The sequence below is a fragment of the Procambarus clarkii genome, chromosome 27 (genome assembly GCF_040958095.1).
Source record: "Procambarus clarkii isolate CNS0578487 chromosome 27, FALCON_Pclarkii_2.0, whole genome shotgun sequence".
In the NCBI taxonomy this organism is placed as follows: Eukaryota; Metazoa; Arthropoda; class Malacostraca; order Decapoda; family Cambaridae; genus Procambarus; species Procambarus clarkii.
Window position 1 is genome coordinate 44,173,244 of NC_091176.1, and position 27,981 is coordinate 44,201,224.

General features: G+C 40.9%; 1 protein-coding gene across 1 annotated transcript in view; it reads left to right on the forward strand.

The window, feature by feature from the left end:
• The first annotated feature begins 8,241 nt into the window (after positions 1 to 8,241).
• The window catches only part of LOC138369145 (uncharacterized), an 80,865-nt gene continuing 61,125 nt past the window's right edge, over positions 8,242 to 27,981 (forward strand). The window contains exons 1-2 of the mRNA XM_069332080.1: positions 8,242 to 8,462; positions 9,305 to 9,445. Coding sequence (XP_069188181.1) covers positions 8,384 to 8,462; positions 9,305 to 9,445 — 220 coding nt within the window. The 5' untranslated portion in view covers positions 8,242 to 8,383. The remainder of the gene's footprint in view (positions 8,463 to 9,304; positions 9,446 to 27,981) is intronic.

A 27,981-nucleotide genomic window follows, 5' to 3' on the forward strand; every position in this document is an offset into this window, starting at 1 on the left:
GCAACGATGCCAACCCACCAGGCCCGAAACTGCGCACAAATACGTGGACAACGCAATAACCGACAATTGAGTTTCCACCACCCAGGCCCCACCCGCACCTGACTCCGGACACCAACCCGTACAACCACCATACAATGATCCGAGAAAGCCACCGGGACCGTGCGAAAATCAAAAACCGAACACTCCCCACCAGAAACATAGAACCTATCCAACCTAGAACTCGCCCCACGCGCAGCGAAGGTATACTCCAACGAGCCGCCACACAAAACAGCCGCATCGCGAAACCCGCACGCACGCAAAACCTCAATTAAAGCGGCCGAAACATTCCGAGGGTGAGCACTAGAGCAATCCCTCACACTCGTAACACAATTAAAATCCCCCCCAAAGATCAAATCCCGTGTATCATGCCGCAGGTATGGCAAAAGCCCCTCCCGAAAAAACAGCTCCCGGTCCTGACGATGCGCCACCCCAGAAGGGGCGTACACTGTCAAGAACGGAATCACAACCCCCAAATACTCAGCCCGAACAAACAAGACCCGCCCATCTTCATCCATTTCCGTGTGAAGCACGGAAATGGATGCCCTCCGCGAAAACAACATCAGCGTTCCCCCAAAGGACGTCCTCGGCGGGTTCAGCACAACAAGATACTCAGCACACAACCCCTGCAACACAGACACACCCCGAACATTGTGCTCTTGGATCAGAGCCACATCCACCCGCTGCTCCCGAAGCACATCCACAAGGCCCAATTGGACCGCCAAAGCATTCAGACCACGAACATTCAAAGACGCACAAACAATAGCAGGCGCCATCGAACCTATTAATGACCCCCAGCCCCTCCAGGACCACCAGAGGGCACAGAGCCACCCACTGCAGAGGCGCCGTCAGCATCCTGAGGCTCAAACTGCCGCCGTTCCACCGTCGGGGAATCCACCATAATGCCTGGCCTCTGATCCCGCAGGAGGCGGACAGTGCCAGCATCACCCAGCGAAGCACGCCGAGACCCCGCTGCCACTGACCAGGTATCACCAACGTCCACCACCGACGAGGAATTCTTGCTGCCAACCGGCACTGCATCACTTCCGGAATCCATATCAGACACAGGAGAATTAGGAGGAGGAGGGGGGGGCACCACCCAAGGCACAACTCCGCGAAGCCTCAATCCGTTTGCCAGGGGGCTCTCGACTGCGTGAGCGCGCCCCCGCAACGCGCTTCCGGCGAGGAGCATGGGAGGTCAACGCCCCCTCATGGCACGCACCCGCAGGGGGAGCAGTAGGCGGACTCGCAATGCATGCAACAGGAACGCCGGCACCAACGACGACGCTCCCATCACCCTCAGTGAAAGCATCGCCTACAACGGGAGGCACCGAGACGACACTCCCAACACCTCGCCCATTCACCAACGAAGCACCAGGAACAGGATGCACCTCCACATCCACCGGAAGGAGAAGACGGGAATCAGGAGCAGCCACGTCCTCCACCACAGCTGGCACAGAAGACACGATAGGCACAGACGAACCAGCAGGCACATCAGTCGCAGGTGCACCACCAGGCACAACAGTCGCAGGTGCACCACCAGGCACAGCAGTCGCAGGTGCACCACCAGGCACAGCAGTCGCAGGTGCACCACCAGGCACAGCAGTCGCAGGTGCACCACCAGGCACAGCAGTCGCAGGTGCACCACCAGGCACAACAGGCGCAGGTGCACCACCAGGTACAGCAGTCGCAGGTGCACCACCAGGCACAGCAGTCGCAAGTGCACCACCAGGCACAGCCGACGCAGGTGCACCACCAGGCACAGCAGACGCAGGTGCACCACCAGGCACAGCAGTCGCAGGTGCACCACCAGGCACAGCAGTCGCAGGTGCACCACCAGGCACAGCAGTCGCAGGTGCACCACCAGGCACAGCAGTCGCAGGTGCACCACCAGGCACAGCAGTCGCAGGTGCACCACCAGGCACAACAGTCGCAGGTGCACCACCAGGCACACCAGTCGCAGGTGCACCACCAGGCACACCAGTCGCAGGTGCACCACCAGGCACAACAGTCGCAGGTGCACCACCAGGCACAACAGTCACAGGTGCCCCACCATTCACACCCCCACGCCGAGGACCAGCCAGGGATGCACCATCCTCACGGAGGGGGGGAAAATCCCCCACACTGAATACAGAAGCAGTCTCCAGTCGAGGAATCTCACACTGGGCAGCGTCATGGCCCTCCTCCCCACAGCGGAAGCACGTGCGGGCCTGCCCTGGATAGAAAACCCGGAACGGAAGACCACAGCACATAACCTTGGAGGGGATGGGCTCCTTGAGGCGCATATGCAGCGTGCGAGTACCCAGCCGGAGGCCCCGCAGCCGCCCGGCACTAAACAAGTTGTACCGATGACGCAACACCATACCATACCTCGTAAACACAGAAGAAAGCTCCACCTCTGGAAACGTAACAGGTACCCCGTGCACGCTCACAAAGGTCAGTGGACCCCACGGATCAGAGACAGTCACAGACACAGCCGAATGAGGAAGGGGAGTCGTCCGCTCGTTCCAACACCCCACAAACCGCTCGTATCCAGGTGACGTGGCAAACGTCACCGCCACGCGAGTGGGAGAAAATTTCTCGAGACCAAGGAGATCTTTAACATCCACCTGAAGGACATCCAAAAGCGCAGCCGCCACTAGTTCCCAATCCACCGGTGCAGAGAACTCCAGCCGAGCAGTATTCACACGGCGGATGCGGCCACCACCAGCCGCCGCCATATTGCTGACCTCCGCCTCAGTCAGCTGGCGCCCCGCAGCAACGAGCAACCACCACCAGTCAGCGACAAACAGCTACTGGCAGCCAGAGCCCGACGTCCACGCCCCCCAGAGGCAGAGGACGGAATCCTCGACATTTCAGACATTTTGATAACTGCAGGGGGGTTTGGGCAAAATATGACCCATCGCGGTTTACAGTAATTGTCATATTTTCGGTATGAAACGTCGTAATTTGAAACTGAAAATAGGTGCAGAGCGTCAAAATTCGGCTCAAAATCACGCTCAGGAGTCAAATTTCCGACATTACAGACATTTTAAAAACTGCAGGGGGTTTGGCCAAAATATGACCCATCGCCGTTTTCAGTAATTGGCATATTTTCGGTATGAAACGTCGTAATTTGAAACTGAAAATAGGTGCAGAGAGTCAGAATTCGGATAAAAAATCACGCTCAAGAGTCAAATTTCCGACATTTCCGACATTTTTAAAACTTCAGGGGGGTTTGGGCAAAATATGACCCATCGCCGTTTTCAGTAATTGGCATATTTTCGGTATAAAAAGTCGTAATTTGAAACTGAAAATAGGTGCAGAAAGTAAGAATTCGGATAAAAAATCAAGCTCAGGAGTCAAATTTCTGACATTTCAGACATTTTTAAAACTTCAGGGGGGTTTGGGCAAAATATGACCCATCGCCGTTTTCAGTAATTGGCATATTTTCGGTATGAAACGTCGTAATTTGAAACTGATAATAGGTGCAGAGAGTCAGAATTCGGCTCAAAAATCACGCTCAGGAGTCAAATTTCCGACATTTCCGACATTTTGAAAACTGCAGGGGGGTTTGGGCAAAATATGACCCATCGGCGTTTACAGTAATTGGCATATTTTCGGTATGAAACGTCGAAATTTGAAACTGAAAATAGATGCAGAAAGTCAGTATTCGGCTCAAAAATCACGCTCAGGAGTCAAATTTCCGACATTTCAGACATTTTAAAAACTGCAGGGGGGTTTGGGCAAAATATGACCCATCGCCGTTTACAGTAATTGGCATATTTTCGGTATGAAAAGTTGTAATTTGAAACTGAAAATAGGTGCAGAGAGTCAGAATTCGGCTCAAAAATCACGCTCAGGAGTCAAATTTCCGACATTTCAGACATTTTAAAAACTGCAGGGGGGTTTGGGCAAAATATGACCCATCGCCGTTTTCAGTAATTGGCATATTTTCGGTATGAAAAGTCATAATTTGAAACTGAAAATAGGTGCAGAGAGTCAGAATTCGGCTCAAAAATCACGCTCAAGAGTCAAATTTCCGACATTTCAGACATTTTGAAAACTGCAGGGGGGTTTAGGCAAAATATGACCCATCGCCGTTTTCAGTAATTGGCATATTTTCGGTATAAAAAGTCGTAATTTGAAACTGAAAATAGGTGCAGAGTCAGAATTCGGATAAAAAATCACGCTCAGGAGTCAAATTTCCGACATTTCAGACATTTTGAAAACTGCAGGGGGGGTTTGGGCAAAATATGACCCATCGCCGTTTACAGTAATTGGCATATTTTCGGTATGAAACGTCGTAATTTGAAACTGAAAATAGGTGCAGAGAGTCAGAATTCGGCTCAAAAATCACGCTCAGGAGTCAAATTTCCCTCGTCTCGTCAGGAGTCTCGTGTGGCGTGGGTCCCATACGAGACTCCACGCCACCTGCCGGCAGAGACGGAGTTCATCCGGATGGAGACGACAGTTCCAAACTGGCCAAAGTACCGTCGAAGCAAAGCCTCCTTGAATTCAAACGGCACCCCAGGCAGGGCCACATACCGGTCAGAGATAGGGACGGTACCATCGTTCCCAGGGAAAGGAAGAGAGCGAACATTGTAACGGGCCACAAAGTCCTTGTATATAGCAGTGGAGGTAAACTTTACAAGTGCCCGATGGGTGGTCAGCAGTTGGAGCCCGTACACATCGACAACACAAACACACAGCATATCCAACAGGACAATCTCAAGGGCTAGGTAAGACGCACGTCCAGAATATTCCAGACCCACAGTCTCAGACTGGCGAATTGGGGGGAGGGGGGTCCCCATGGCGCAGACACAACAACAACGCCCTCCCACACGGAACGCCTAGCAACGACTCGTGAGCGCTTGGTGAACACGTCTAGAGCCCCTGGCGGTCAGGCCAGCCTGTGTTCACCAAACATATCAAACAATGGTAACATATGAAACTATTAATCAGACCCATATTCCTCATCTCATCTGATATGTGTACACATCTGCTGTCCCACCAAGATGCACCAAGCTCTAGCTCCTGTCCCCCATCTTAGTTCATTCGAACAACTCTGCAACTATCCCGTCATTTTCCTCTAGATTTAAACCCACTCCATTTCTTACATAGCAAATACAATCAAGGCAGTTACCGAGTTTTAGCTCTTATCCTCTACTTTAGTTCATTCGTACATCTCCGTTAGTATCTATCCAAATTTTCTAAAATTTAAAACAGTCATATCATTGAGTAAATAACAAGAATAGTTAACGGGTTCTAGCTCCCGTCCCCCGCTTTAGTTTACTTCTGTAGATTCGATACTAACCATCCAATCCCCTCTAAAATTTAAACCCACTATATTTCAGATAAAGTAAAATAGAACAAAGCAGTTACCAAGCTCCAGCTCTTGTCCTCCGCCTTATTTTAATCTTACAACTCTGTTATTGACTAATCAAGTTTCCTGAAATTTAAAAACCGCTGTATTTTAGAGATAGTAAAATACATTAATTTAATTACTGAGTTCTAGCTATTGTCCTCTGACTTACTTTACTCCTACGACTCCATTATTAACTAATCAAGTTCCCTGAAATTTAAAACCACTGCATTTCAGATATATTAAAATACAACATTGTAGCTACTGAACTCCACCTCCTGTTCCCCTTCCCCACCTTAGTTCCTTCTCACAACTCCCTCATTATCCCATCCATTTCCTCGAGATTTAAAACATAGTTATTTCAGGTGGAGTAAATAAGTTAAACATACATACTGAACTCCAGCTCTTCTTAGATTTATTCGTATAACTCCGTTATTATGTCCAAATCCACTGCATTTCGTTCAAAGTAAAATATGTCAAAGCCATTACTTAGCACTATCTCCTGTCCTCCACCTTAGTTAATCAAGCTTAGTATTTCAGATCAAGACTTGCTCCAGCCTTTCAACTTTATCAAAGTAAACATATCCGCTCCTTCAATACTCTTGTTTACTTATCTATATCAATAAATACCCACCAAATAATAATCACAGTGTCATAACACACACCTTATCTCCCCGCAATGCTCCCTCACCCATCCGCTCCCTTAACTCCCTTTTAACCACAACTAAGGGAGTGGGTAAACCCAGAACCTTTTACCCAGTCATTATGCTTCGTGGAGTGAAAAAAGTTGCCAAAGGGATCTTTCAACACTTTCATAACTAACAGTATACTTCATAGAGTAAGAAAAATAGTAGAAAATACTCTTCAAGACTTAAATAACACACTCAAAGACATACTCAGAGTCATCAAAGAGACACTCAAAGACAACAAAAAACTATTCATGCCATCAAAAAGATACTCTCAGAGTCATCAAAATGTAATCTGTAATTCACCTTCGTTCATCAAAGAAACGTTTTAAGACATCTTCATGAATCAAAGAAACATTCTAAGACTTCTTTATGCATCAAAGATATTTCCTAATACATCTTCGAGTTTCAAAGTTATTCTCTAAGACATCTTCGAGCATCAAAAGAAACTCTGTAAACATTTTCGCCCTTTTAAGAATCTTTTCAAGACCGCAATAATGCGTTCCAAGATAACTGTTTTGTCATTTGCACTCTATAACACGAATTTATATGAACAAATTACTCTCTAGAACTTCTTTGTACATCAAATAATACTCTCATTGTATCAAACATTAGTATTCATTCAGTAAATAAATAGTCACTAGCATCGTTGTTCAAGAAATATGTAATCTTGTAATTACTTTATATGTAGTAATAAAACTTACTAAGGCATGTCATTATATAGTCATCATTAACTTTAAGTAACATATCAAACTATTCATGTAGAATTTTGTTTGTACTAATAAACGAATGCATCATGTAAAAATGAGTAAACAACTTTCTACTAACTTAATACAGTGGTACTAAGACCAGCATGATATCACCATTTTTCTATGTTTCTCATCTCTGATAATAATAAGTCTGTCTCAAAATATGACTTTGTATGTAACTAGTTCACCTTTTCTTTACAAACATGCCTTAACAAACTCTATCTTAAACAGGTGTGACAGAGCGAGGAATAAAAATTTATTTTTCCCCCCTGGACCCCTGGCAGCTTAGCGACCAATAAGACTGAAAAAATTTTCCCTGGAAACCCTGACGGGTTAGCGAACAATGGGCTCGAAATCCAAAATTGCTCACTAACTCATCAACCCTACTACTAACTTATATTCATATGCAGTGTGCAGCCCGTCCTCCAAACAAAGATCCAAAAGTGATTCCATGCACCCGCCAAACCCCCTGTTTATGAATGAAAAGCAGTTTACACACGACTCACAACTGCTGACGTTCGAACATATCCGGAACAAGTGCTTCACTGACGAATTTTGTTCGAACCACAACGCTGTAAGTGCTTCACCCACGTACTACAAATACAAATAATCGCCAACAGAACCTAAACACCTAACCTAACCTATCCTATGCCTATTTATACACAATATGCTAATATGTTATAATATTAATTTATACTTGAGAAAATTCCCGTTTTGAATGAACAGCATGTTAAAGTTTATGAATGCGTCTGTGGGGTCGACCGCTGAATGTAATGGACTTGAGTCGAGGACGGGTTGGGTGTAACCCTTGTGGACCAGCGCTCAACAATTTGTACTCATTTGCGGTGAGTAACCCTCGTGTACTCCTTTATCCACCTACTGATGAGCCTGTTGAAGGCTCTTCAATCTTCAATCACAGAACACAGCCGAGCTGGCAAAACATGTAATAAATTAAAGAACTTGTTGCTCAACTTGATGATTCCATCTGAATTTACAAGTGGGCAGACCTGGGACTTAATGGTAGGTACTGTATCGAAGGGTAGGCTATGTACCCGTACTGGCTTACTTACTGTATATTCATTCATGGAGACGTCAGCTGTGGGTCACTGTCGGTCTCAACTAGTCTCCAGAACTGGTCAATCATAAAAGGAAACATTTACGGCCAACAGGGTTAGAATTATTTTTTCTGTAATCAATAATAAAACAACTTGCCCAAATGTATGCAGACTTTATGCAATGTAATGAACTGATCTCTAATTATGACCTAATCACTGTAATCAGCCCGGCTTCGCCGATGTTTACATATTACATATCCAGGCAACAGTGCCATCGATTAACTTTCTGTGAAAGGTGTTCATCGGGTCTTCCCTTTGGCCAGTGAGTGAGGAACATTGGCGCGGTCGCTACACCACGCTCCTCAGCCAGGACCACTCCACATACTCTCTTGAGTTTCTCAACTTTCCAAGCTACTCACACTCTGGTAGTTTTCCATTACTCACACTCGTCATACCTTCACTCATCTTTTCACCCTGGTAAACTCCACCAGTCTCCCGCGAGTGTCTACAGCGATGGTCTTCCTGGCTATTCCCGTGATGCTCCTACTGACCCAGGTCATATCTGGAGTACACATCACCTGGCAGAGGTCAAGTGAGTCAATATTTGGTACTACTTTATTATTCGCTTCCATGCAAATACGGTGATATTTTCCTTAATATATGTGTCTAACCCTCTTGGACTGGACGGTAGAGCGACGGTCTCGTTTCATGCAAGTCGGCGTTCAATCGATCACCTGACCGCCCAAATGGTTGGGCACCATTCCTTCTTCCCGTCCCATCCCAAATATTATCCAGATTCCTTCTAAGTGTTATTTAGTCGTAATGGCTTGATGCTCTCTCCTGATAGTTCCCTCTCTTGTCTTGGTCTCAGGCCACTGACAAACATGATCTCGAAGTCTCTTTTTCAAATCGGTTTACGAAAATCTACATCATTCAGTTGTTAACACCAAGCCTGGGAAAAACTCCACTCATGATTGGTTTGTTCTCTTGTTTTCTAATACTTTTCAGTGATAAATTGAATCTATTTTTCAGTTCCTTTCTCCGACCTCTTACCAACATCATTCCCTCCACCCAAGACATCCAATATAATTACTCAGAGAATAATCACACTATCGTTATGTATGGATGAGGAAATCCGTAGGAGCTGGTGTGTGCCTAGGAACACCCCAGCGCATAGGTTCGAATCCTCATCACGGCTCCTACGGATTTGCTCACTCAATATAATTGTTCCCATTTCAGAACAAAATTACACTTTTCTGTCTATGTCACTTATACCAGCCCCAGGAAAACATTTTCCCTTTCTCTTATGTACATCCTATGAACAAAAGATCTATCCACATATTTCACCTGAGAATGATCATCATCCAAGACCTTTTTTTTCTATTAACCTCTTTATTATTGTTATTAATATATCTGTTGACTGTATTTCCAAAGTTTTGCCCCCGGGTGTTTCGGACGTGCGCTACCTCAATGCTAGTCTTGTTATTTTGAGCAAAAGCAACAGATGGATGTCGCAGGCTGTGTGCGCAATCGCCTGTGGCCAGCATCCACTCTGCGTCTCCTACAACTACAATGGTCAGTACGTGCCATTCAGGTTTATGAAAACCTGCTTATTGGCAGTGATAGTTCATTGTTACTCGTTTAATGGCCTTTAAAATTTTAATTCTCCTACAATTTGTATTGTATAACTTTAGATAATTATTATATTTATGCTTGTATATCTCTTTGTTATCAAATTTATATAAAAAATACTTATTTCTTCAAGTTTTGTCTTGTTTTCCTGCAAAATGTTTCTTCTACTATTTATGCTCAATGAATAGGTTTATAACTGAGTGTGTTTGTGTATTATGTATATATGTTTTTCTGTGTGTGTTTGTCACGTTACGTCCCAGGATTTACAGGGTTGGCTGCGTTGGTGGGTCTCTCAACCAGACATATCTATGCAGACAAATAGCTCGGGACGCACATGGCACTCTCCCCCCTCAACGAAAACTGTCTTTCGAGCACTTTTCAAGTTCACTAGATCACTGCTGGATACCACCTGATGGACATATTACAGTCCAATAGGTGTTTCTCGGCAGAACAAGTTACCTGATGGACAGCTCTCCAAGCTCTCCATGAGTCCGTTTTCCCCACTGCTAGATTCCTCAACCTCAACGTTATGAGACCTTCCTGGACACTGTAAATGCTCACAGGTTCCCAACAGAGAGATCAAATATTACGGAAATATACCAACTTTCCTTAACACTGTTCATTGACGATGCTGAATAAATTGATATCATAAACAGAAACATCGGGATTAAATGAAGAACCTCAGGCTCGTCCAGTTGTAGCTCACAAATGCATTAAAAACAACACTTTTGTGTTGTTTTTAATGCATCTCTCACTATACCATTGATATATATATATATATCTCCTAGTGTGATGTTTGCATCACACTAGGAGATATATATATATATCAATGGTATAGTGAGAGGCAATTGACGTTTTCCATCAAGCCCTGTTATATGGGAGAACACGTGGTCCTTGCTTAATGCACACACTTGCCTAAACACGCATGTTAGAACTATAGAAACACTTCTAACTTGCGTGTTTAGGCAAGTGTGTGCATTAAGCAAGGACCACGTGTTCTCCCATATAACAGGGCTTGATGGAAAACGTCAATTGCCTCTCACTATACCATTGCCTGGAGAGGATGAGTTGTCTGGGAGTTAAATACCCCAGAATTCCCACCTCTTTGGGGCTCTGAGTATGGTGCAGTGGGTATAAGTGCGTACCTGCCATCTTGGTGGCCAGGGTTCAAGTCCCCTGGTGGGTGTTGTGTGTCTAAACGTTTATATATATATATATATATATATATATATATATATATATATATATATATATATATATATAAAATTGAATATGACCGCATATTCTGTATTTACTATTTTCTGGTTTAGGGCTTCTATCCCTCTAACTATTTTCTTAGCATCAGGGCTTAGCTGAAATAAGAGTTCTCCAAAACTCATTTTCGTAATTTTAAGGTGAAGAATAAGACAATAAAATAATAAATTTAATAGAATAAGACAGGTGATAAGACAATAAAGGTGAAAACATGGGGAGATACATTAGAACATAAGAATAGAGGTAACTGCAGAAGGCTTATTGGCCCATAGGAGGCAGCTGCTATCTACATACAAAGATTAATCAAGTGTAATTGGCCTGTTATGTTGAACGGTGTCTTCTGTGTTGGCATCGTTATGTTCTGGTCTTGTCCTTACTCTCATGGTGGGTAGAGTAAATAGTTCCGTGATTTGGGTGTTCATGGTAGGTTGTTCTATTCTTATGTGAATTGCTTCAAGAATTTGTAATCGTCTTGCATCTTGGGTTTTGTCTATTATACAGGTATTTTTGTTCAACATTTCTCTTGTTAGGGTGATGTCATGGGCTTGTCTCATGTGATTCCTGGGGGCACCGGATTGAAGATGGCATGTCAAACGCCTCGTCAGCTTGGTCGACGTCATACCTATGTACTTAGATTGAAGGTTACATCCTTCGTGGGGGCAAGTGTACATGTATACAACGCTTGACTGCTGTAGAGGGTTCTCCGTCGGCTTCGGGCTGTTTTTGATAAGGAGTTCGGAAGTCTTCTTGGTTTTGTAGAATATTATCAGGTTTATGTTTTGGTTAGGAGTAGTGCTTTTTACTCCTTTACGGATTATTTCTTTCATTATTCTTTCCTCTTTTATATGTTCAATGTGCATGGTTGATTTGTAATATAATTATATTGGGGGTATTGTGATTTCTGTTCTAGGTTCCGGATTATACCAACGGTCCAAGTGTCTTTTTGGATGTATAAAGGAAGCCCCTTTCATCAGTCCACAAGGAGACATGTATTTACAAATGGACGGAGTAGCAATGGGCTCCCTCTTAGGAGTCTTATTTGCTAATTTTTATATGGGAACCATCGAAGACAGAGTCTTCAGCAGCAGACAAAAACCAATTGTATATTGCCGTTATGTAGATGACATATTCGTAATAGTAAAATACTCAGATGAACTAATTGATCTAAAAAGCCATCTAGAGAGAGAGTCAGTATTCCGATTTACACATGAAAATAGTGAAAATAACAGTCTGCCATTCTTGGATGTACTAATAACAAAAACAGGAACCTCTTTAAGCACCAACGTATATACCAAGCCCACCAACATAGGATTATGCCTGAACGGTAGAAGTGAGTGCCCCCAAAGATACAAAGCCAGTGTTCTCAATGCTTATATTCGTCGAGCGCTTACCCACTGCTCTGAATGGAGCAAAGTGAGCAGAGAGTTTGAAAGAGTAACTAAGGTATTGGTGAACAACGGATATAGCAACGCGGAAATAAACGCTGCTATAAGAAGACACTTGGACCGTTGGTATAATCCTGAACCTAGAACCCAAACCACAATAAAATTATATTACAAATCAACCATGCACAGTGAACACATAAAAGAGGAAAGAATAATGAAAGAAATAATCCGTAAAGGAGTAAAAAGCACTACTCCTAACCAAAACATAAATCTGATAATATTCTACAAAACCAAGAAGACTTCCGAACTCCTTATCAAAAACAGCCCGAAGCCGACGGAGAACCCTCTACAGCAGTCAAGCGTTGTATACATGTACACTTGCCCCCACGAAGGATGTAACCTTCAATCTAAGTACAGAGGTATGACGTCGACCAAGCTGACGAGGCGTTTGACATGCCATCTTCAATCCAGTGCCCCCAGGAATCACATGAGACAAGCCCATGACATCACCCTAACAAGAGAAATGTTGAACAAAAATACCTGTATAATAGACAAAACCCAAGATGCAAGAAGATTATAAATTCTTGAAGCAATTCACATAAGAATAGAACAACCTACCATGAACACCCAAATCACGGAACTATTTACTCTACCCACCATGAGAGTAAGGACAAGACCAGAACATAACGATGCCAACACAGAAGACACTGTTCAACATAACAGGCCAATTACACTTGATTAATCTTTGAATGTAGATAGCAGCTGCCTCGTATGGGCCAATAAGCCTTCTGTAGTTACCTCTATTCTTATGTTCTAATGTATCTCCCCATGTTTTCACATATATTGTCTTATTACCTGACCCAGTGCAGAACCAAACTTGAAATTTCTTTTCACTTGAGAATGAACCATGGAGGTTCGAAACGTTGTGCAAATTGTATAAATAAGAGTAATACATTCTATAGTAATTCACTTCTTTTCTTCACCTTAAAATTACGAAAATGAGTTTTTGAGAACTCCTATTTCAGCTAAGCCCTGATGCTAAGAAAATAGTTAGAGGGATAGAAGCCCTAAACCAGAAAATAGTAAATACAGAATATGCAGTCATATTCAATGAGACATGTTTAAAAGAAAACCTGCTGCCAGTATACACCAATATATATATATATATATATATATATATATATATATATATATATATATATATATATATATATATATATATATATATATATATATATATATATATATATATATGTCGTACCTAGTAGCCAGAATGCACTTCTCAGCCTACTATGCAAGGCCCGATTTGCCTAATAAGCCAAGTTTTCTTGAATTAATATATTTTCTCTAATTTTTTTCTTATCAAATAATAAAGCTACCCATTTCATTATGTATAAGGTCAATTTTTTTTTATTAGAGTTAAAATTAACGTAGATATATGATCGAACCTAACCAACCCTACCTAACCTAACCTAACCTATCTCTAAAGGTTAGGTTGGGTTAGGTAGCCGAAAAAGTTAGGTTAGGTTAGGTTAGGTAGGTTAGGTAGTCGAAAAACAATTAATTCATGAACACTTGGCTTATTAGGTAAATCGGGCCTTGCATAGTAGGTAGAGAAGTGCGTTCTGGCTACTAGGTACGACATATATATATATATATATATATATATATATATATATATATATATATATATATATATATATATATGTATATATATATATATATATATATATATATATATATATATATATATATATATATATATATATATATGTCGTACCTAGTAGCCAGAACTCACTTCTCAGCCTACTATGCAAGACCCGATTTGCCTAATAAGCCAAGTTTTCATGAATTAATTATTTTTCGACTACCTAACCTACCTAACCTAACCTAACCTAACTTTTTCGGCTACCTAACCCAACCTAACCTTTAGAGATAGGTTAGGTTAGGTTAGGTAGGGTTGGTTAGGTTCGGTCATATATCTACGTTAATTTTAACTCCAATAAAATAAAATTGACCTCATACATAAGGAAATGGGTAGCTTTATCATTTCATAAGAAAAAAAATAGAGAAAATATATTAATTCAGGAAAACTTGGCTTATTAGGCAAATCGGGCCTTGCATAGTAAGCTGAGAAGTGCGTTCTGGCTACTAGGTACGACATATATATATATATATATATATATATATATATATATATATATATATATGTCGTACCTAATAGCCAGAACGCACTTCTCAGCCTACTATTCAAGGCCCGATTTGCCTAATAAGCCAAGTTTTCATGAATTAATTGGTTTTCGACTACCTAACCTACCTAACCTAACCTAACCTAACCTTTTCGGCTACCTAACCTAACCTAACCTATAAAGATAGGTTAGGTTAGGTTAGGTAGGGTTGGTTAGGTTCGGTCATATATCTACGTTAATTTTAACTCCAATAAAAAAAATTGACCTCATGCATAATGAAATGGGTAGCTTTATCATTTCATAAGAAAAAAAATAGAGAAAATATATTAATTCAGGAAAACTTGGCTTATTAGGCAAATCGGGCCTTGCATACTAGGCCGAGAAGTGCGTTCTGGCTATTAGGTACGACATATATATATATATATATATATATATATATATATATATATATATATATATATATTTATATATATATTTATATATATATATATATATACATATATATATATATATATGTCGTACCTAGTAGCCAGAACTCACTTTTTGGCCTACTATGCAAGGCCCGATTTGCCTAATAAGCCAATTTTTCCTGAATTAATATATTTTTTCTAATTTTTTTCTTATGAAATGATAAAGCTACCCATTTCATTATGTATGAGGTCAATTTTTTTTTATTGGAGTTAAAATTAACGTAGATATATGACCGAACCTAACCAACCCTACCTAACCTAACCTAACCTATCTTTATAGGTTAGGTTTGGTTAGGTAGCCGAAAAAGTTAGGTTAGATTAGGTTAGGTAGGTTAGGTTGTCGAAAAAACATTAATTCATGAAAACTAGGCTTATTAAGCAAATCAGGCCTTGCATAGTAGGCTCAGAAGTGAGTTCTGGCTACTAGGTACGACATATATATATATATATATATATATATATATATATATATATATATATATATATATATATATATATATATGTCGTACCTAGTAGCCAGAACTCACTTCTGAGCCTACTATGCAAGGCCCGATTTGCCTAATAAGCCAAGTTTTCATGAATTAATAGCTTTTCGACTACCTAACCTACCTAACCTAACCTAACCTAACTTTTTTGGCTACCTAACCTAACCTAACCTATAAAGATAGGTTAGGTTAGGTTAGGTAGGGTTGGTTAGGTTCGGTCATATATCTTCGTTAATTTTAACTCCAATAAAAAAAAATTGACCTCTTACATAATGAAATGGGTTGCTTTATCATTTCATAAGAAAAAAATTAGAGAAAATATATTAATTCATGAAAACTTGGCTTATTAGGCAAATCGGGCCTTGCATTGTAGGCTGAAAAGTGAGTTCTGGCTACTAGGTACGACATATATATATATATATATATATATATATATATATGTTGTACTTAGTAGCCAGAACGTCGTACTCGGCCTGCTATGCAAGGCCCGATTTGCCTAATAAGCCAAGTTTTCCTGAATTATTATATTTTCTATAATTTTTTTCTTATGAAATGATAAAGCTACCCATTTCATTATGTGATATATGGGGACAAAATTGTAGTGGTGCTTAAGGTCTCTGTATTTACGTGACTTGGCTGCTTCCCGGTGATTGGCAGCTCCTCCTGCTTGTGTAGCACTGAAGTCAACATAGGTATTGGCTAAAGTTGAAACGCAAATGTAGTCCCACACCAACTGTCTACCATTCTTCCAGGGGTTCACCGTGATTCCGTCTTGGCGACCGACAGGCTCATCAGAGTTGCAGGACATTAGGTAATGGGGCTCTCTCTCTGCTGGACAACCGGCTGTGGTAAGGCTTCTCTTAATGATGTCATTGACCTCGCCGTGTTTTGCATGCCATCCTCCTGTCCTTTGGCAGAGAAGGCCATGCCGTATCTGTCGGCCTCTGCCTCGCCGCAAATACACCTGTATTCGGTGTGGATTGGGGCAGCGAGGCGGAGAGCCACGGCAATTCGGAGGGCCTGCGGTGTGAGACGGGTGCCGGTTGCTGACATTGGGGTTGCTAATAGGAAATCACTTGCATACGGAGCTGCTACAGCTCTAAGTCGGGCAGTGTCATGTGGTGTTGTCGCAGCTTCTAGCAAAGTCGCACGCAGCTTCTTGGTCGGCAATGGGGCGATCCCAGCTGGATTGCTTATGGGCTTCAGAAGGCGGTGGTTGGGGTGCTGGTCCTGCGAGAGAGACCCATTTGGTTGTGCAGTCTGTGAAGCTGGGATCATGCACCCCTGCCTGTTGAACTAGGTGCTCAGTTAGGATTTCCTTCACCAAGTTGTCAGACCCCACTGAAGAGGACAGGAACGCTGGTACAGCAATTTGTGTTGCTGTGCGCACGCCAAGGCCCCCGAGTCTGACAGGAAGGGAGGCCTGTTTCCACTGTAAGTCGCCGAGGGAAAGGTTGAGGGCTTTTTCTAGTGTTGATTTCAGCAAGCTGTCGTACTCTTCTAATTTAATATTGTTGAAAGATGGCAAACATCTTAGAAAGTAGGTCAGCCTGGGGAGGGACAAGCATCTAGTGATGAGGTAAAGTGCATCATGAGCATCGATGTCTTCAATCCTCTCGTTCATCCTCTTCAGGTCAGTGATCGTCTTACCAAGGACCCCGTCGATGGCATTCCTTCCAAGAGGAGCACCTAGGAGTGTGCTGTCCTCAGGGTTGGTTGTATGAATGTCAGGCAAAACAACCTTTATTTGCTCTATTATGTGCTGGTTGGTGGAGGTTATTTCGCACTTGGAAGGGTTCAGGGTGAGGCCTAGGCTTGCTCCTTGCTCCTGAATTAGTCTTATGTCGTCCAAGAGTGAGGCTGGGGAGCCAGCTAGTGTACCATCGTCCAAAAACCAAATGTTGAGCTCACTGGACAGGTTATCGGTGACTTCCTTGATAACTAGACAGAAAAGAAAAGGAGCAAGGGGGTCACCCTGTTGGACACCTTCTTGTGATTCAATTTCATGTTCCCCAAAAAGCAGAGTTAGATTCTTGCTGTAGCATGAGTTTACAAACGGGTAGAGGGAAGGCAAAAGGCGATGAACTGCACTGAGTACTGCATCCCTTCTAACCAGATTGAAAGCATTTTTGAAGTCCAGCTTTATCAGGGCTTTTTCATTCGTAATGTTGGCAATGTAGGCTCTAGCTGCATGAGCCGCTGCCTCACACCCTTGGGGAATGCCAAACAGAAGCTGTTTTGGCTTCAGCATGTCGGCTGCTGCCTGACTAACTGCTCTAGCAGCAGCCTTAGCGACGAGACGCCGGAGTGAATTGCCCACAGCTATCGGTCTGATTCCTCCATCTTTTTTCCTCAGGGCACAGAGGGTAGCGCCAAAAAAGAGAGGCCGTATGGTCTCTGGTATGTTGCCAGCTAGACATGTGTTGGCGAATCTAGTTAGTTCCACCAGGAGGCTCTGTGCAATGTCTCCCAGTGCAGGGTTGAGCATTTGTTTGATGTGGTTGGGTCTTAGTCCTGTGAACCCACCTGCTGATCCTGGTGGGAAGGATAAAGCTGCTTTATGCACCATGGATTCGAGCACACACAGGGGTTCTGCTCTGGTGACACCGACTAGGGGGACACTGTCGTCACGAGGAGCTCTGGGTGGGTGTTTTTCCCTCAGGGCTTGTGCTGTATCGGCATCCCTGGTGGCAACTGTGTCTTCACTGGTGATGACTCTGATCGCCCCTATTGTGTTGCCTTCTTCTATTTTCTTGCTGACTGTTGCTCTGATTTTGGATGCCTCGGTTCTGCTGTTGATACCTTTCCTGCGGTGGGTGTTTTTGGCACGGGTGGGGAGGGATGCCTGGTTGTCCTCTCTAGGAAAACTATTTATAGCCATAATGACTGAGGAAGCTAGTGATTTGTCTCTCCTTGCAGGGACAGCTAGGCATATGTTTCCAAACATGAGAAGGTTGCGCCATGCTTGGATGGTTCCGGGGGAGTCATTGATCTTTTTCAAGAGGCTGGATAGTTTGGCTGCTGCCTGGGGGCCGGGCAGCTTTGGGGATGTGCTGCAAGGTTCCAACCGATGTTGCTTTGATGGCTTCTAGTAGATTCTCAGTCGAAATGAAGCTGTTGGAGGTGTTTTCCCTGACTGCTGGAGCGGGGCCTTGATTGATACCCTCTTTGGGAGGGCGCCACATACCCGGACAATCGGTTCCGTTGTGAGCATGCTTGCGCACATCTCCGTTTCGCTTGAGTCTCCACACCTTGTCACACACTTGGCATGTGCCATACCTGTCGTCGCTTGATGGCTCCTCTGGCTGAGAGAAGCCTGGCTGTCAGTCGTGACCTGCGACGTCGGCAGGCGCTGGGCGAGCGCTGGGCGGGCGCTGGGTGGGTGTTGGGCGGGCGCTGGGCGGGCGCCGGGCGGGGGCTGGGCGGGCGCCGGGCGGGGGCTGGGCGGGCGCCGGGCGGGGGCCGGGCGGAAGTAGCGTGAGGGGGTGGACACAGGGAGGTAGCGGTCGCGGTTGGGGTGGGGCAGGGGGAGAGGGTGACTCTTGGGTTGGGTGACGGTACACACTAGCGGGTATGGGGAGGGGGGGGGGTCAGAGGGGTGACACTAACATGTTTGTATAATTTCGTGATATATCACTGCACAATATAATCTGGTTCACTATGGACTCGATGCACTTAAAACATGATATCTGTTTCCCGGGAGCCGAGGTATCTATTATTCAGGGATATTTTCATAAACACTTACACACTGGTCACCCCCCTCGACTGACCGCACAACAACACCCCATCCCCCACCCCCCACACCTGCCACCATAACCGAGGGAGCCCCTCAGGGCGCCCTTGTTGGCCCTCACTGCAGTTCAAACGATTCCACACTGCCAATCCACTTGTTTGATTGTTTTGGGTTGCGATAGTTCACCCTGGACACTTCCCGCCACTCTCACACCTTCCCAGGATGTTCACACTGCACACTGTTGAGTCTGGGCCCCGTGGGGTCAGGATGTCACAAGATAATGGCACATAGCTGGCAGACCCTCCTCCCAGCGTCCGTTCCCTGTGGCGAACACAGGGAATATATATAAATATATATATATATATATATATATATATATATATATATATATATATATATATATATATATATATATATATATATGTCGTACCTAGTAGCCAGAACTCACTTCTCAGCCTACTATTCAAGGCCCGATTTGCCTAATAAGCCAAGTTTTCCTGAAATTATATATTTACTATAATATTTTTCTTATGAAATGATAAAGCAACCTTTTTCTCTATGTATGAGGTCAATTTTTTTTATTGGAGTTAAAATTAACGTAGATATATGACCGAACCTAACCAACCCTACCTAACCTAACCTATATTTATAGGTAAGGTTAGGTTAGGTAGCCAAAAAAAGCTAGGTTAGGTTAGGTTAGGTAGGTTAGGTAGACGAAAAAACATTAATTCATGAAAACTTGGCTTATTAGGCAAATCGGGCCTTGAATAGTAGGCTGAGAAGTGCGTTCTGGCTATTAGGTACGACATATATATATATATATATGCAATTGACGATCACAAAACACTGATCATTTTATGCGGAAAATCCACAGAGAAATATGAAATGAGGTGAACGTTTCGGCTTTGTTAAAGCCTTTGTCAACACCAGACTGACTAAGGAGAAGGGAGAAGGGGGGAAGATATATAGGCCGACACCTGACCACCCCATCCCAAGGGTTGGTCAGGTGTAATTAACCAAAAACAGGTATAGCTTAGCTTAGAATGGTCAAAGAGGATTAAGCGGTCAGAGAATAAGGATGAAAGATTAAAGAAAAGCCTCATGAACACACAATATTTGAATATACAATTATAATGAGACATTGTAAGCCTCTCTATCAGAGTTGTTTCTTAAACTGTTGTGCAATATTATAACTTAAAAATGGATCAAGTTTGTACATTCCAGTACTAACATTAAGAAGATTTGGACACTGACTGATTAGAGCAGACTCAATCAAATTCCGTTCCACGAAATCCCCACAATTGGTAATGCTTTTTGCCCCATTCCAGTTAATATTGTGATCGCATAAACTCGTATGTAGATATAATGCATTAGACGTTTGGGCAGTTCTAATACTATAAGCATGTTGTGACAACCGCAATTGTAAGGACTTTCCTGTTTGTCCAAGGTACACAGAATCACAATCATTGCAGGGAATCGAATACACACAACCTGCTGTATCAGGGGAGTTTTTTATTAAATTGGATTTGATCGTACTATTAGTGAACACCAAATTTATATTAAGTTTCTTAAAAATCAGAGACAATTTTTCAAGTCCACTCGCATAAGGTACCACCAATGAGTTAATAATTTTTGGTTTCGCCTTAGGGACGTGATTATAAAACGTACGCTTGGCTTGTACAAACGAGAAATCCAAAAACCTCTTAGGATATTGTAAACTCTTCCCAATTTCATATATATAGCCGAAACGTTCACCTCATTTCATATTTCTCTGTGGATTTTCCGCATATATATATATATATATATATATATATATATATATATATATATATATATATATATATATATATATATATATATATATGTCGTACCTAGTAGCCAGAACGCACTTCTCAGCCTACTATGCAAGGCCCGATTTGCCTAATAAGCCAAGTTTTCCTGAATAAATATATTTTCTCTAATTTTTTTCTTATGAAATGATAAAGCTACCCATTTCATTATGTATGAGGTCAATTTTTTTTTATTGGAGTTAAAATTGAGGTAGATATAAGACCGAGCCTAACCAACCCTACCTAACCTAACCTAACCTATCTTTATAGGTTAAGTTAGGTTCGGTGGCTGAAAAAGTTAGGTTAGGTTAGGTTAGGTAGGTTAGGTAGTCGAAAAACAATTAATTCATGAAAACTTGGCTTATTAGGCAAATCGGGCATTGCATAGTAGGCTTTGAAGTGCGTTCTGGCTACTAGGTACGACATATAAATATATATATATATATATATATATATATATATATATATATATGTCGTACCTAATAGCCAGAACGCACTTCTCGGCCTACTATGCAAGGCCCGATTTGCCTAATAAGCCAAGTTTTCCTGAATTAATATATTTTTTCTAATTTTTTTCTTATGAAATGATAAAGCTACCCATTTCATTATGTATGAGGTCATTTTTTTTTATTGGAGTTAAAATTAACGTAGATATATGACCGAACCTAACCAACCCTACCTAACCTAACCTAACCTATCTCTATCGGTTAGATTAGGTTAGGTAGCAGAAAAAGTTAGGTTAGGTTAGGTTAGGTAGGTTAGGTAGTCGAAAAAACATTAATTCATGAAAACTTGGCTTATTAGGCAAATTGGGCCATGCATAGTTGGCTGAGAAGTGCGTTCTGGCTATTAGGTACGACATATATATATATATATATATATATATATATATATATATATATATATATATATATATATATATATATATATATATATATATATATATATATATATATATAACGACATATATATATATATATATATATATATGTATATATATATATATATATATATATATATATATATATATATATATATATATATATATATATATATATATATATATATATATATATATATATATATATATATATTAAATATATATATATATGTCGTACCTAGTAGCCAGAACTCACTTCTCAGCCTACTATGCAAGGCTTGATTTGCCTAATAAGCCTAGTTTTCATGAATTAATGTTTTTTCGACTACCTAACCTACCTAACCTAACCTAACGTTTTCGGCTACCTAACCTAACCTAACGTTTTCGGCTACCTAACCTAACCTAACCTATAAAGATAGGTTAGGTGAGGTTAGGTAGGGTTGGTTAGGTTCGGTCATATATCTACGTTAACTTTAACTCCAATAAAAAAAAATTGACCTCAAACATAATGAAATGGGTAGCTTTATCATTTCATGAGAAAATAATTAGATAAAATATATTAATTCAGTAAAACTTGGCTTATTAGGCAAATCGGGCCTTGCATAGTAGGCTGAGAAGTGTAGTTCTGGCTACTAGGTACGACATATATATATATATATATATATATATATATATATATATATATATATATATATATATATATATATATATATATATATATATATATATATATATATATATATATATATATATATATATATATTCTTAGCATCAGGGCTTAATTGAAATAGGAGTTCTCCAAAACTCATTTTCGTACTTTTAAGGTGAAGAAAAGAAGTGATTTACTATAGAGTGTATTACACTTATTTGTATAATTTGCACGACGTTTCGAACCTCCATGGTTCATTCTCAAGTGAACAGATCTTACAATACTAGTTGATTTTATACCCGCATTAGGTCAGGTGATAATACAATGAAGGTGAAAACATGGGGGGATACATAAGGGATAAACATAGGGGCTGCAGAAGGCTTATTGGCCCATACGAGGCATCTCCTATCTAAACACAAAGATTAATCCAGTGTAATTGGCCTGTTATGTTGGACATTGTCTTCTGTGTTGGCATCGATATGTTCTTGTCTTGTCCTTACTCTCATGGTAGGTAGAGTAAATAGTTCCGTGATTTGGGTGTTCATGGTAGGTCGCTCTATTCTTATGTGAATTGCCTCAAGAATTTGTAATCTTCTTGAATCTTGGGTTTTGTCTATTATGCAAGTATTCTTGTTCAACATTTCTCTTGTTAGAGTAATGTCATGGGCTTGTCTCATGTGATTCCTAGGGGCACCAGATTGAAGATGGCATGTCAAACGCCTCGTCAGCTTGGTCGACGTCATACCTATGTACTTACATTGAAGGTTACATCCTTCGTGGGGGCAAGTGTACATGTATACAACGCTTGACTGCTGTAGAGGGTTCTCCGTCGGCTTCGGGCTGTTTTTGATAAGGAGTTCGGAAGTCTTCTTGGTTTTGTAGAATATTATCAGGTTTATGTTTTGGTTAGGAGTAGTGCTTTTTACTCCTTTACGGATTATTTCTTTCATTATTCTTTCCTCTTTTATATGTTCACTGTGCATGGTTGATTTGTAATATAATTTTATTGGGGGTGTTGTGGTTTCTGTTCTAGGTTCTGAATTATACCAACGGTCCAAGTGTCTTCTTATAGCAGCGTTTATTTCCGCGTTGCTATATCCGTTGTTCACCAATACCTGAGTTACTCTTTCAAACTCTCTACTCACGTTGCTCCATTCAGAGCAGTGGGTAAGCGCTCGACGAATATAAGCATTGAGAACACTAGCTTTGTATCTTTGGGGGCACTCACTTCTACCGTTCAGGCATAATCCTATGTTGGTGGGCTTGGTATATACGTTGGTGCTTAAAGAGGTTCCTGTTTTTGTTATTAGTATATCCAAGAATGGCAGACTGTTATTTTCACTATTTTCATGTGTAAATCGGAGTACTGACTCTCTCTCTAGGTGTCTTTTTAGGTCAATTAGTTCATCTGAGTCTTTTACTATTACGAATATGTCATCTACATAACGGCAGTATCAGCCAATAATCTATAATCTAGATTATTGGCTATAATAAAATAAAACTATAATCAGCCAAATACCAACCCCAACTTATAACCTGGCAAAGAAACTCAATGAACTCCTAACTCCATACACTCCCAGTAAGTTTAGTCTACAATCATCAGCCGATTTCCTAGAATTGATCAAATCTACCCAGCCCAATGGAATCATCGCATGTCGTACCTAGTAGCCAGAACGCACTTCTCAGCCTACTATGCAAGGCCCGATTTGCCTAATAAGCCAAGTTTTCCTGAATTAATATATTTTCTCTAATTTTTTTCTTATGAAATGATAAAGCTACCCATTTCATTATGTATGAGGTCAATTTTTTTTATTGGAGTTAAAATTGAGGTAGATATAAGACCGAACCTAACCAACCCTACCTAACCTAACCTAACCTATCTTTATAGGTTAAGTTAGGTTCGGTGGCTGAAAAAGTTAGGTTAGGTTAGGTTAGGTAGGTTAGGTAGTCGAAAAACAATTAATTCATGAAAACTTGGCTTATTAGGCAAATCGGGCATTGCATAGTAGGCTTTGCAGTGCGTTCTGGCTACTAGGTACGACATATAAATATATATATATATATATATATATATATATATATATATATATATATATATGTCGTACCTAGTAGCCAGAACGCACTTCTCAGCCTACAATGCGAGGCCCGATTTGCCTAATAAGCCAAGTTTTCATGAATTAATGTGTTTTCGACTACCTAACCTACCTAACCTAACCTAACCTAACTTTTTCGGCTACCTAACCTAACCTAACCTATAAAGATAGGTTAGGTTAGGTTAGGTAGGGTTGGTTAGGTTCGGTCATATATCTACGTTAATTTTAACTCCAATAAAAAAAATTGACCTCGTGCATAATGAAATGGGTAGCTTTATCATTTCATACGAAAAAAATTAGAGAAAATATATTATTTCAGGAAAACTTGGCTTATTAGGCAAATCGGGCCTCGCACAGTAGGCGGAGAAGTGCGTTCTGGCTACTAGGTACGACATATATATATATATATATATATATATATATATATATATATATATATATATATATATATATATATATATATATATATATATATATATATATATATATATATATATATATATATATATGCTTATATATATATATATATATATATATATATATAACGACATATATAAAACGACATATATATATATATATATATATATATATATATATATATATATATATATATATATATATATATATATATATATATATATATTAAATATATATATATATGTCGTACCTAGTAGCCAGAACTCACTTCTCAGCCTACTATGCAAGGCTTGATTTGCCTAATAAGCCTAGTTTTCATGAATTAATATTTTTTCGACTACCTAACCTACCTAACCTAACCTAACCTAACGTTTTCGGCTACCTAACCTAACCTATAAAGATAGGTTAGGTTAGGTTAGGTAGGGTTGGTTAGGTTCGGTCATATATCTACGTTAACTTTAACTCCAATAAAAAAAATTGACCTCAAACATAATGAAATGGGTAGCTTTATCATTTCATGAGAAAAAAATTAGAGAAAATATATTAATTCAGTAAAACTTGGCTTATTAGGCAAATCGGGCCTTGCATAGTAGCCTGAGAAGTGAGTTCTGGCTACTAGGTACGACATATATATATATATATATATATATATATATATATATATATATATATATATATATATATATATATATATATATATATATTTTTTTTTTTTTTCTTAGCATCAGGGCTTAATTGAAATAGGAGTTCTCCAAAACTCATTTTCGTACTTTTAAGGTGAAGAAAAGAAGTGATTTACTATAGAGTGTATTACACTTATTTGTATAATTTGCACGACGTTTCGAACCTCCATGGTTCATTCTCAAGTGAACAGATCTTACAATACTAGTTGATTTTATACCCGCATTAGGTCAGGTGATAATACAATGAAGGTGAAAACATGGGGGGATACATAAGGGATAAACATAGGGGCTGCAGAAGGCTTATTGGCCCATACGAGGCATCTCCTATCTAAACACAAAGATTAATCCAGTGTAATTGGCCTGTTATGTTGGACATTGTCTTCTGTGTTGGCATCGATATGTTCTTGTCTTGTCCTTACTCTCATGGTGGGTAGAGTAAATAGTTCCGTGATTTGGGTGTTCATGGTAGGTCGCTCTATTCTTATGTGAATTGCCTCAAGAATTTGTAATCTTCTTGAATCTTGGGTTTTGTCTATTATGCAAGTATTCTTGTTCAACATTTCTCTTGTTAGTAGTAATGCCATGGGCTTGTCTCATGTGATTCCTAGGGGCACCAGATTGAAGATGGCATGTCAAACGCCTCGTCAGCTTGGTCGACGTCATACCTATGTACTTACATTGAAGGTTACATCCTTCGTGGGGGCAAGTGTACATGTATACAACGCTTGACTGCTGTAGAGGGTTCTCCGTCGGCTTCGGGCTGTTTTTGATAAGGAGTTTGGAAGTCTTCTTGGTTTTGTAGAATATTATCAGGTTTATGTTTTGGTTAGGAGTAGTGCTTTTTACTCCTTTACGGATTATTTCTTTCATTATTCTTTCCTCTTTTATATGTTCACTGTGCATGGTTGATTTGTAATATAATTTTATTGGGGGTGTTGTGGTTTCTGTTCTAGGTTCTGAATTATACCAACGGTCCAAGTGTCTTCTTATAGCAGCGTTTATTTCCGCGTTGCTATATCCGTTGTTCACCAATACCTGAGTTACTCTTTCAAACTCTCTACTCACGTTGCTCCATTCAGAGCAGTGGGTAAGCGCTCGACGAATATAAGCATTGAGAACACTAGCTTTGTATCTTTGGGGGCACTCACTTCTACCGTTCAGGCATAATCCTATGTTGGTGGGCTTGGTATATACGTTGGTGCTTAAAGAGGTTCCTGTTTTTGTTATTAGTATATCCAAGAATGGCAGACTGTTATTTTCACTATTTTCATGTGTAAATCGGAGTACTGACTCTCTCTCTAGGTGTCTTTTTAGGTCAATTAGTTCATCTGAGTCTTTTACTATTACGAATATGTCATCTACATAACGGCAGTATACAGTTGGTTTTTGTCTGCTACTGAAGACCCTATCTTCGATGGTTCCCATATAAAAATTAGCAAATAAAACTCCTAAGGGGGAGCCCATTGCTACTCCGTCTATTTGTAAATACATGTCTCCTTGTGGACTGATGAAAGGGGCTTCCTTTGTACATGCTTCGAGAAGACTTTTCAAGTGTGGCTCAGGTATGTCTAATTTGGGGGTGCTCTCGTCTCTGTATACTCTGTCCAGTATCATTCCTATGGTTGTGTCGACTGGGACGTTGGTAAAAAGGGATTCAACGTCCAGGGAAGCGATGATTCCATTGGGCTGGGTAGATTTGATCAATTCTAGGAAATCGGCTGATGATTGTAGACTAAACTTACTTGGAGTGTATGGAGTTAGGAGTTCATTGAGTTTCTTTGCCAGGTTATAAGTTGGGGTTGGTATTTGGCTGATTATAGGGCGTAGTGGGTTACCTGGTTTATGCGTCTTAACATTGCCGTAGGCATATCCTAAGCCATAGTCGCCTTGAAGTTTATTGAAATGCACACTACCTTTCTTTGCGTTGATTGCTGTAATTGTTTTGTTTACTTTCCGCTTAAGGTCTTCTACGGGGTTCCTCGTGATTCGTTGAAATTTGGAGTCGTCACTTAGGATGTCGCTAATTTTGTTCATGTATTCATGGGTAGGAATCAATACATATGCTGCTGTTTTGTCGGCTTTTCTTATTGTTACGTCTTTCAGTAACCAGGTAACCCACTACGCCCTATAATCAGCCAAATACCAACCCCAACTTATAACCTGGCAAAGAAACTCAATGAACTCCTAACTCCATACACTCCAAGTAAGTTTAGTCTACAATCATCAGCCGATTTCCTAGAATTGATCAAATCTACCCAGCCCAATGGAATCATCGCTTCCCTGGACGTTGAATCCCTTTTTACCAACGTCCCAGTCGACACAACCATAGGAATGATACTGGACAGAGTATACAGAGTCGAGAGCACCCCCAAATTAGACATACCTGAGCCACACTTGAAAAGTCTTCTCGAA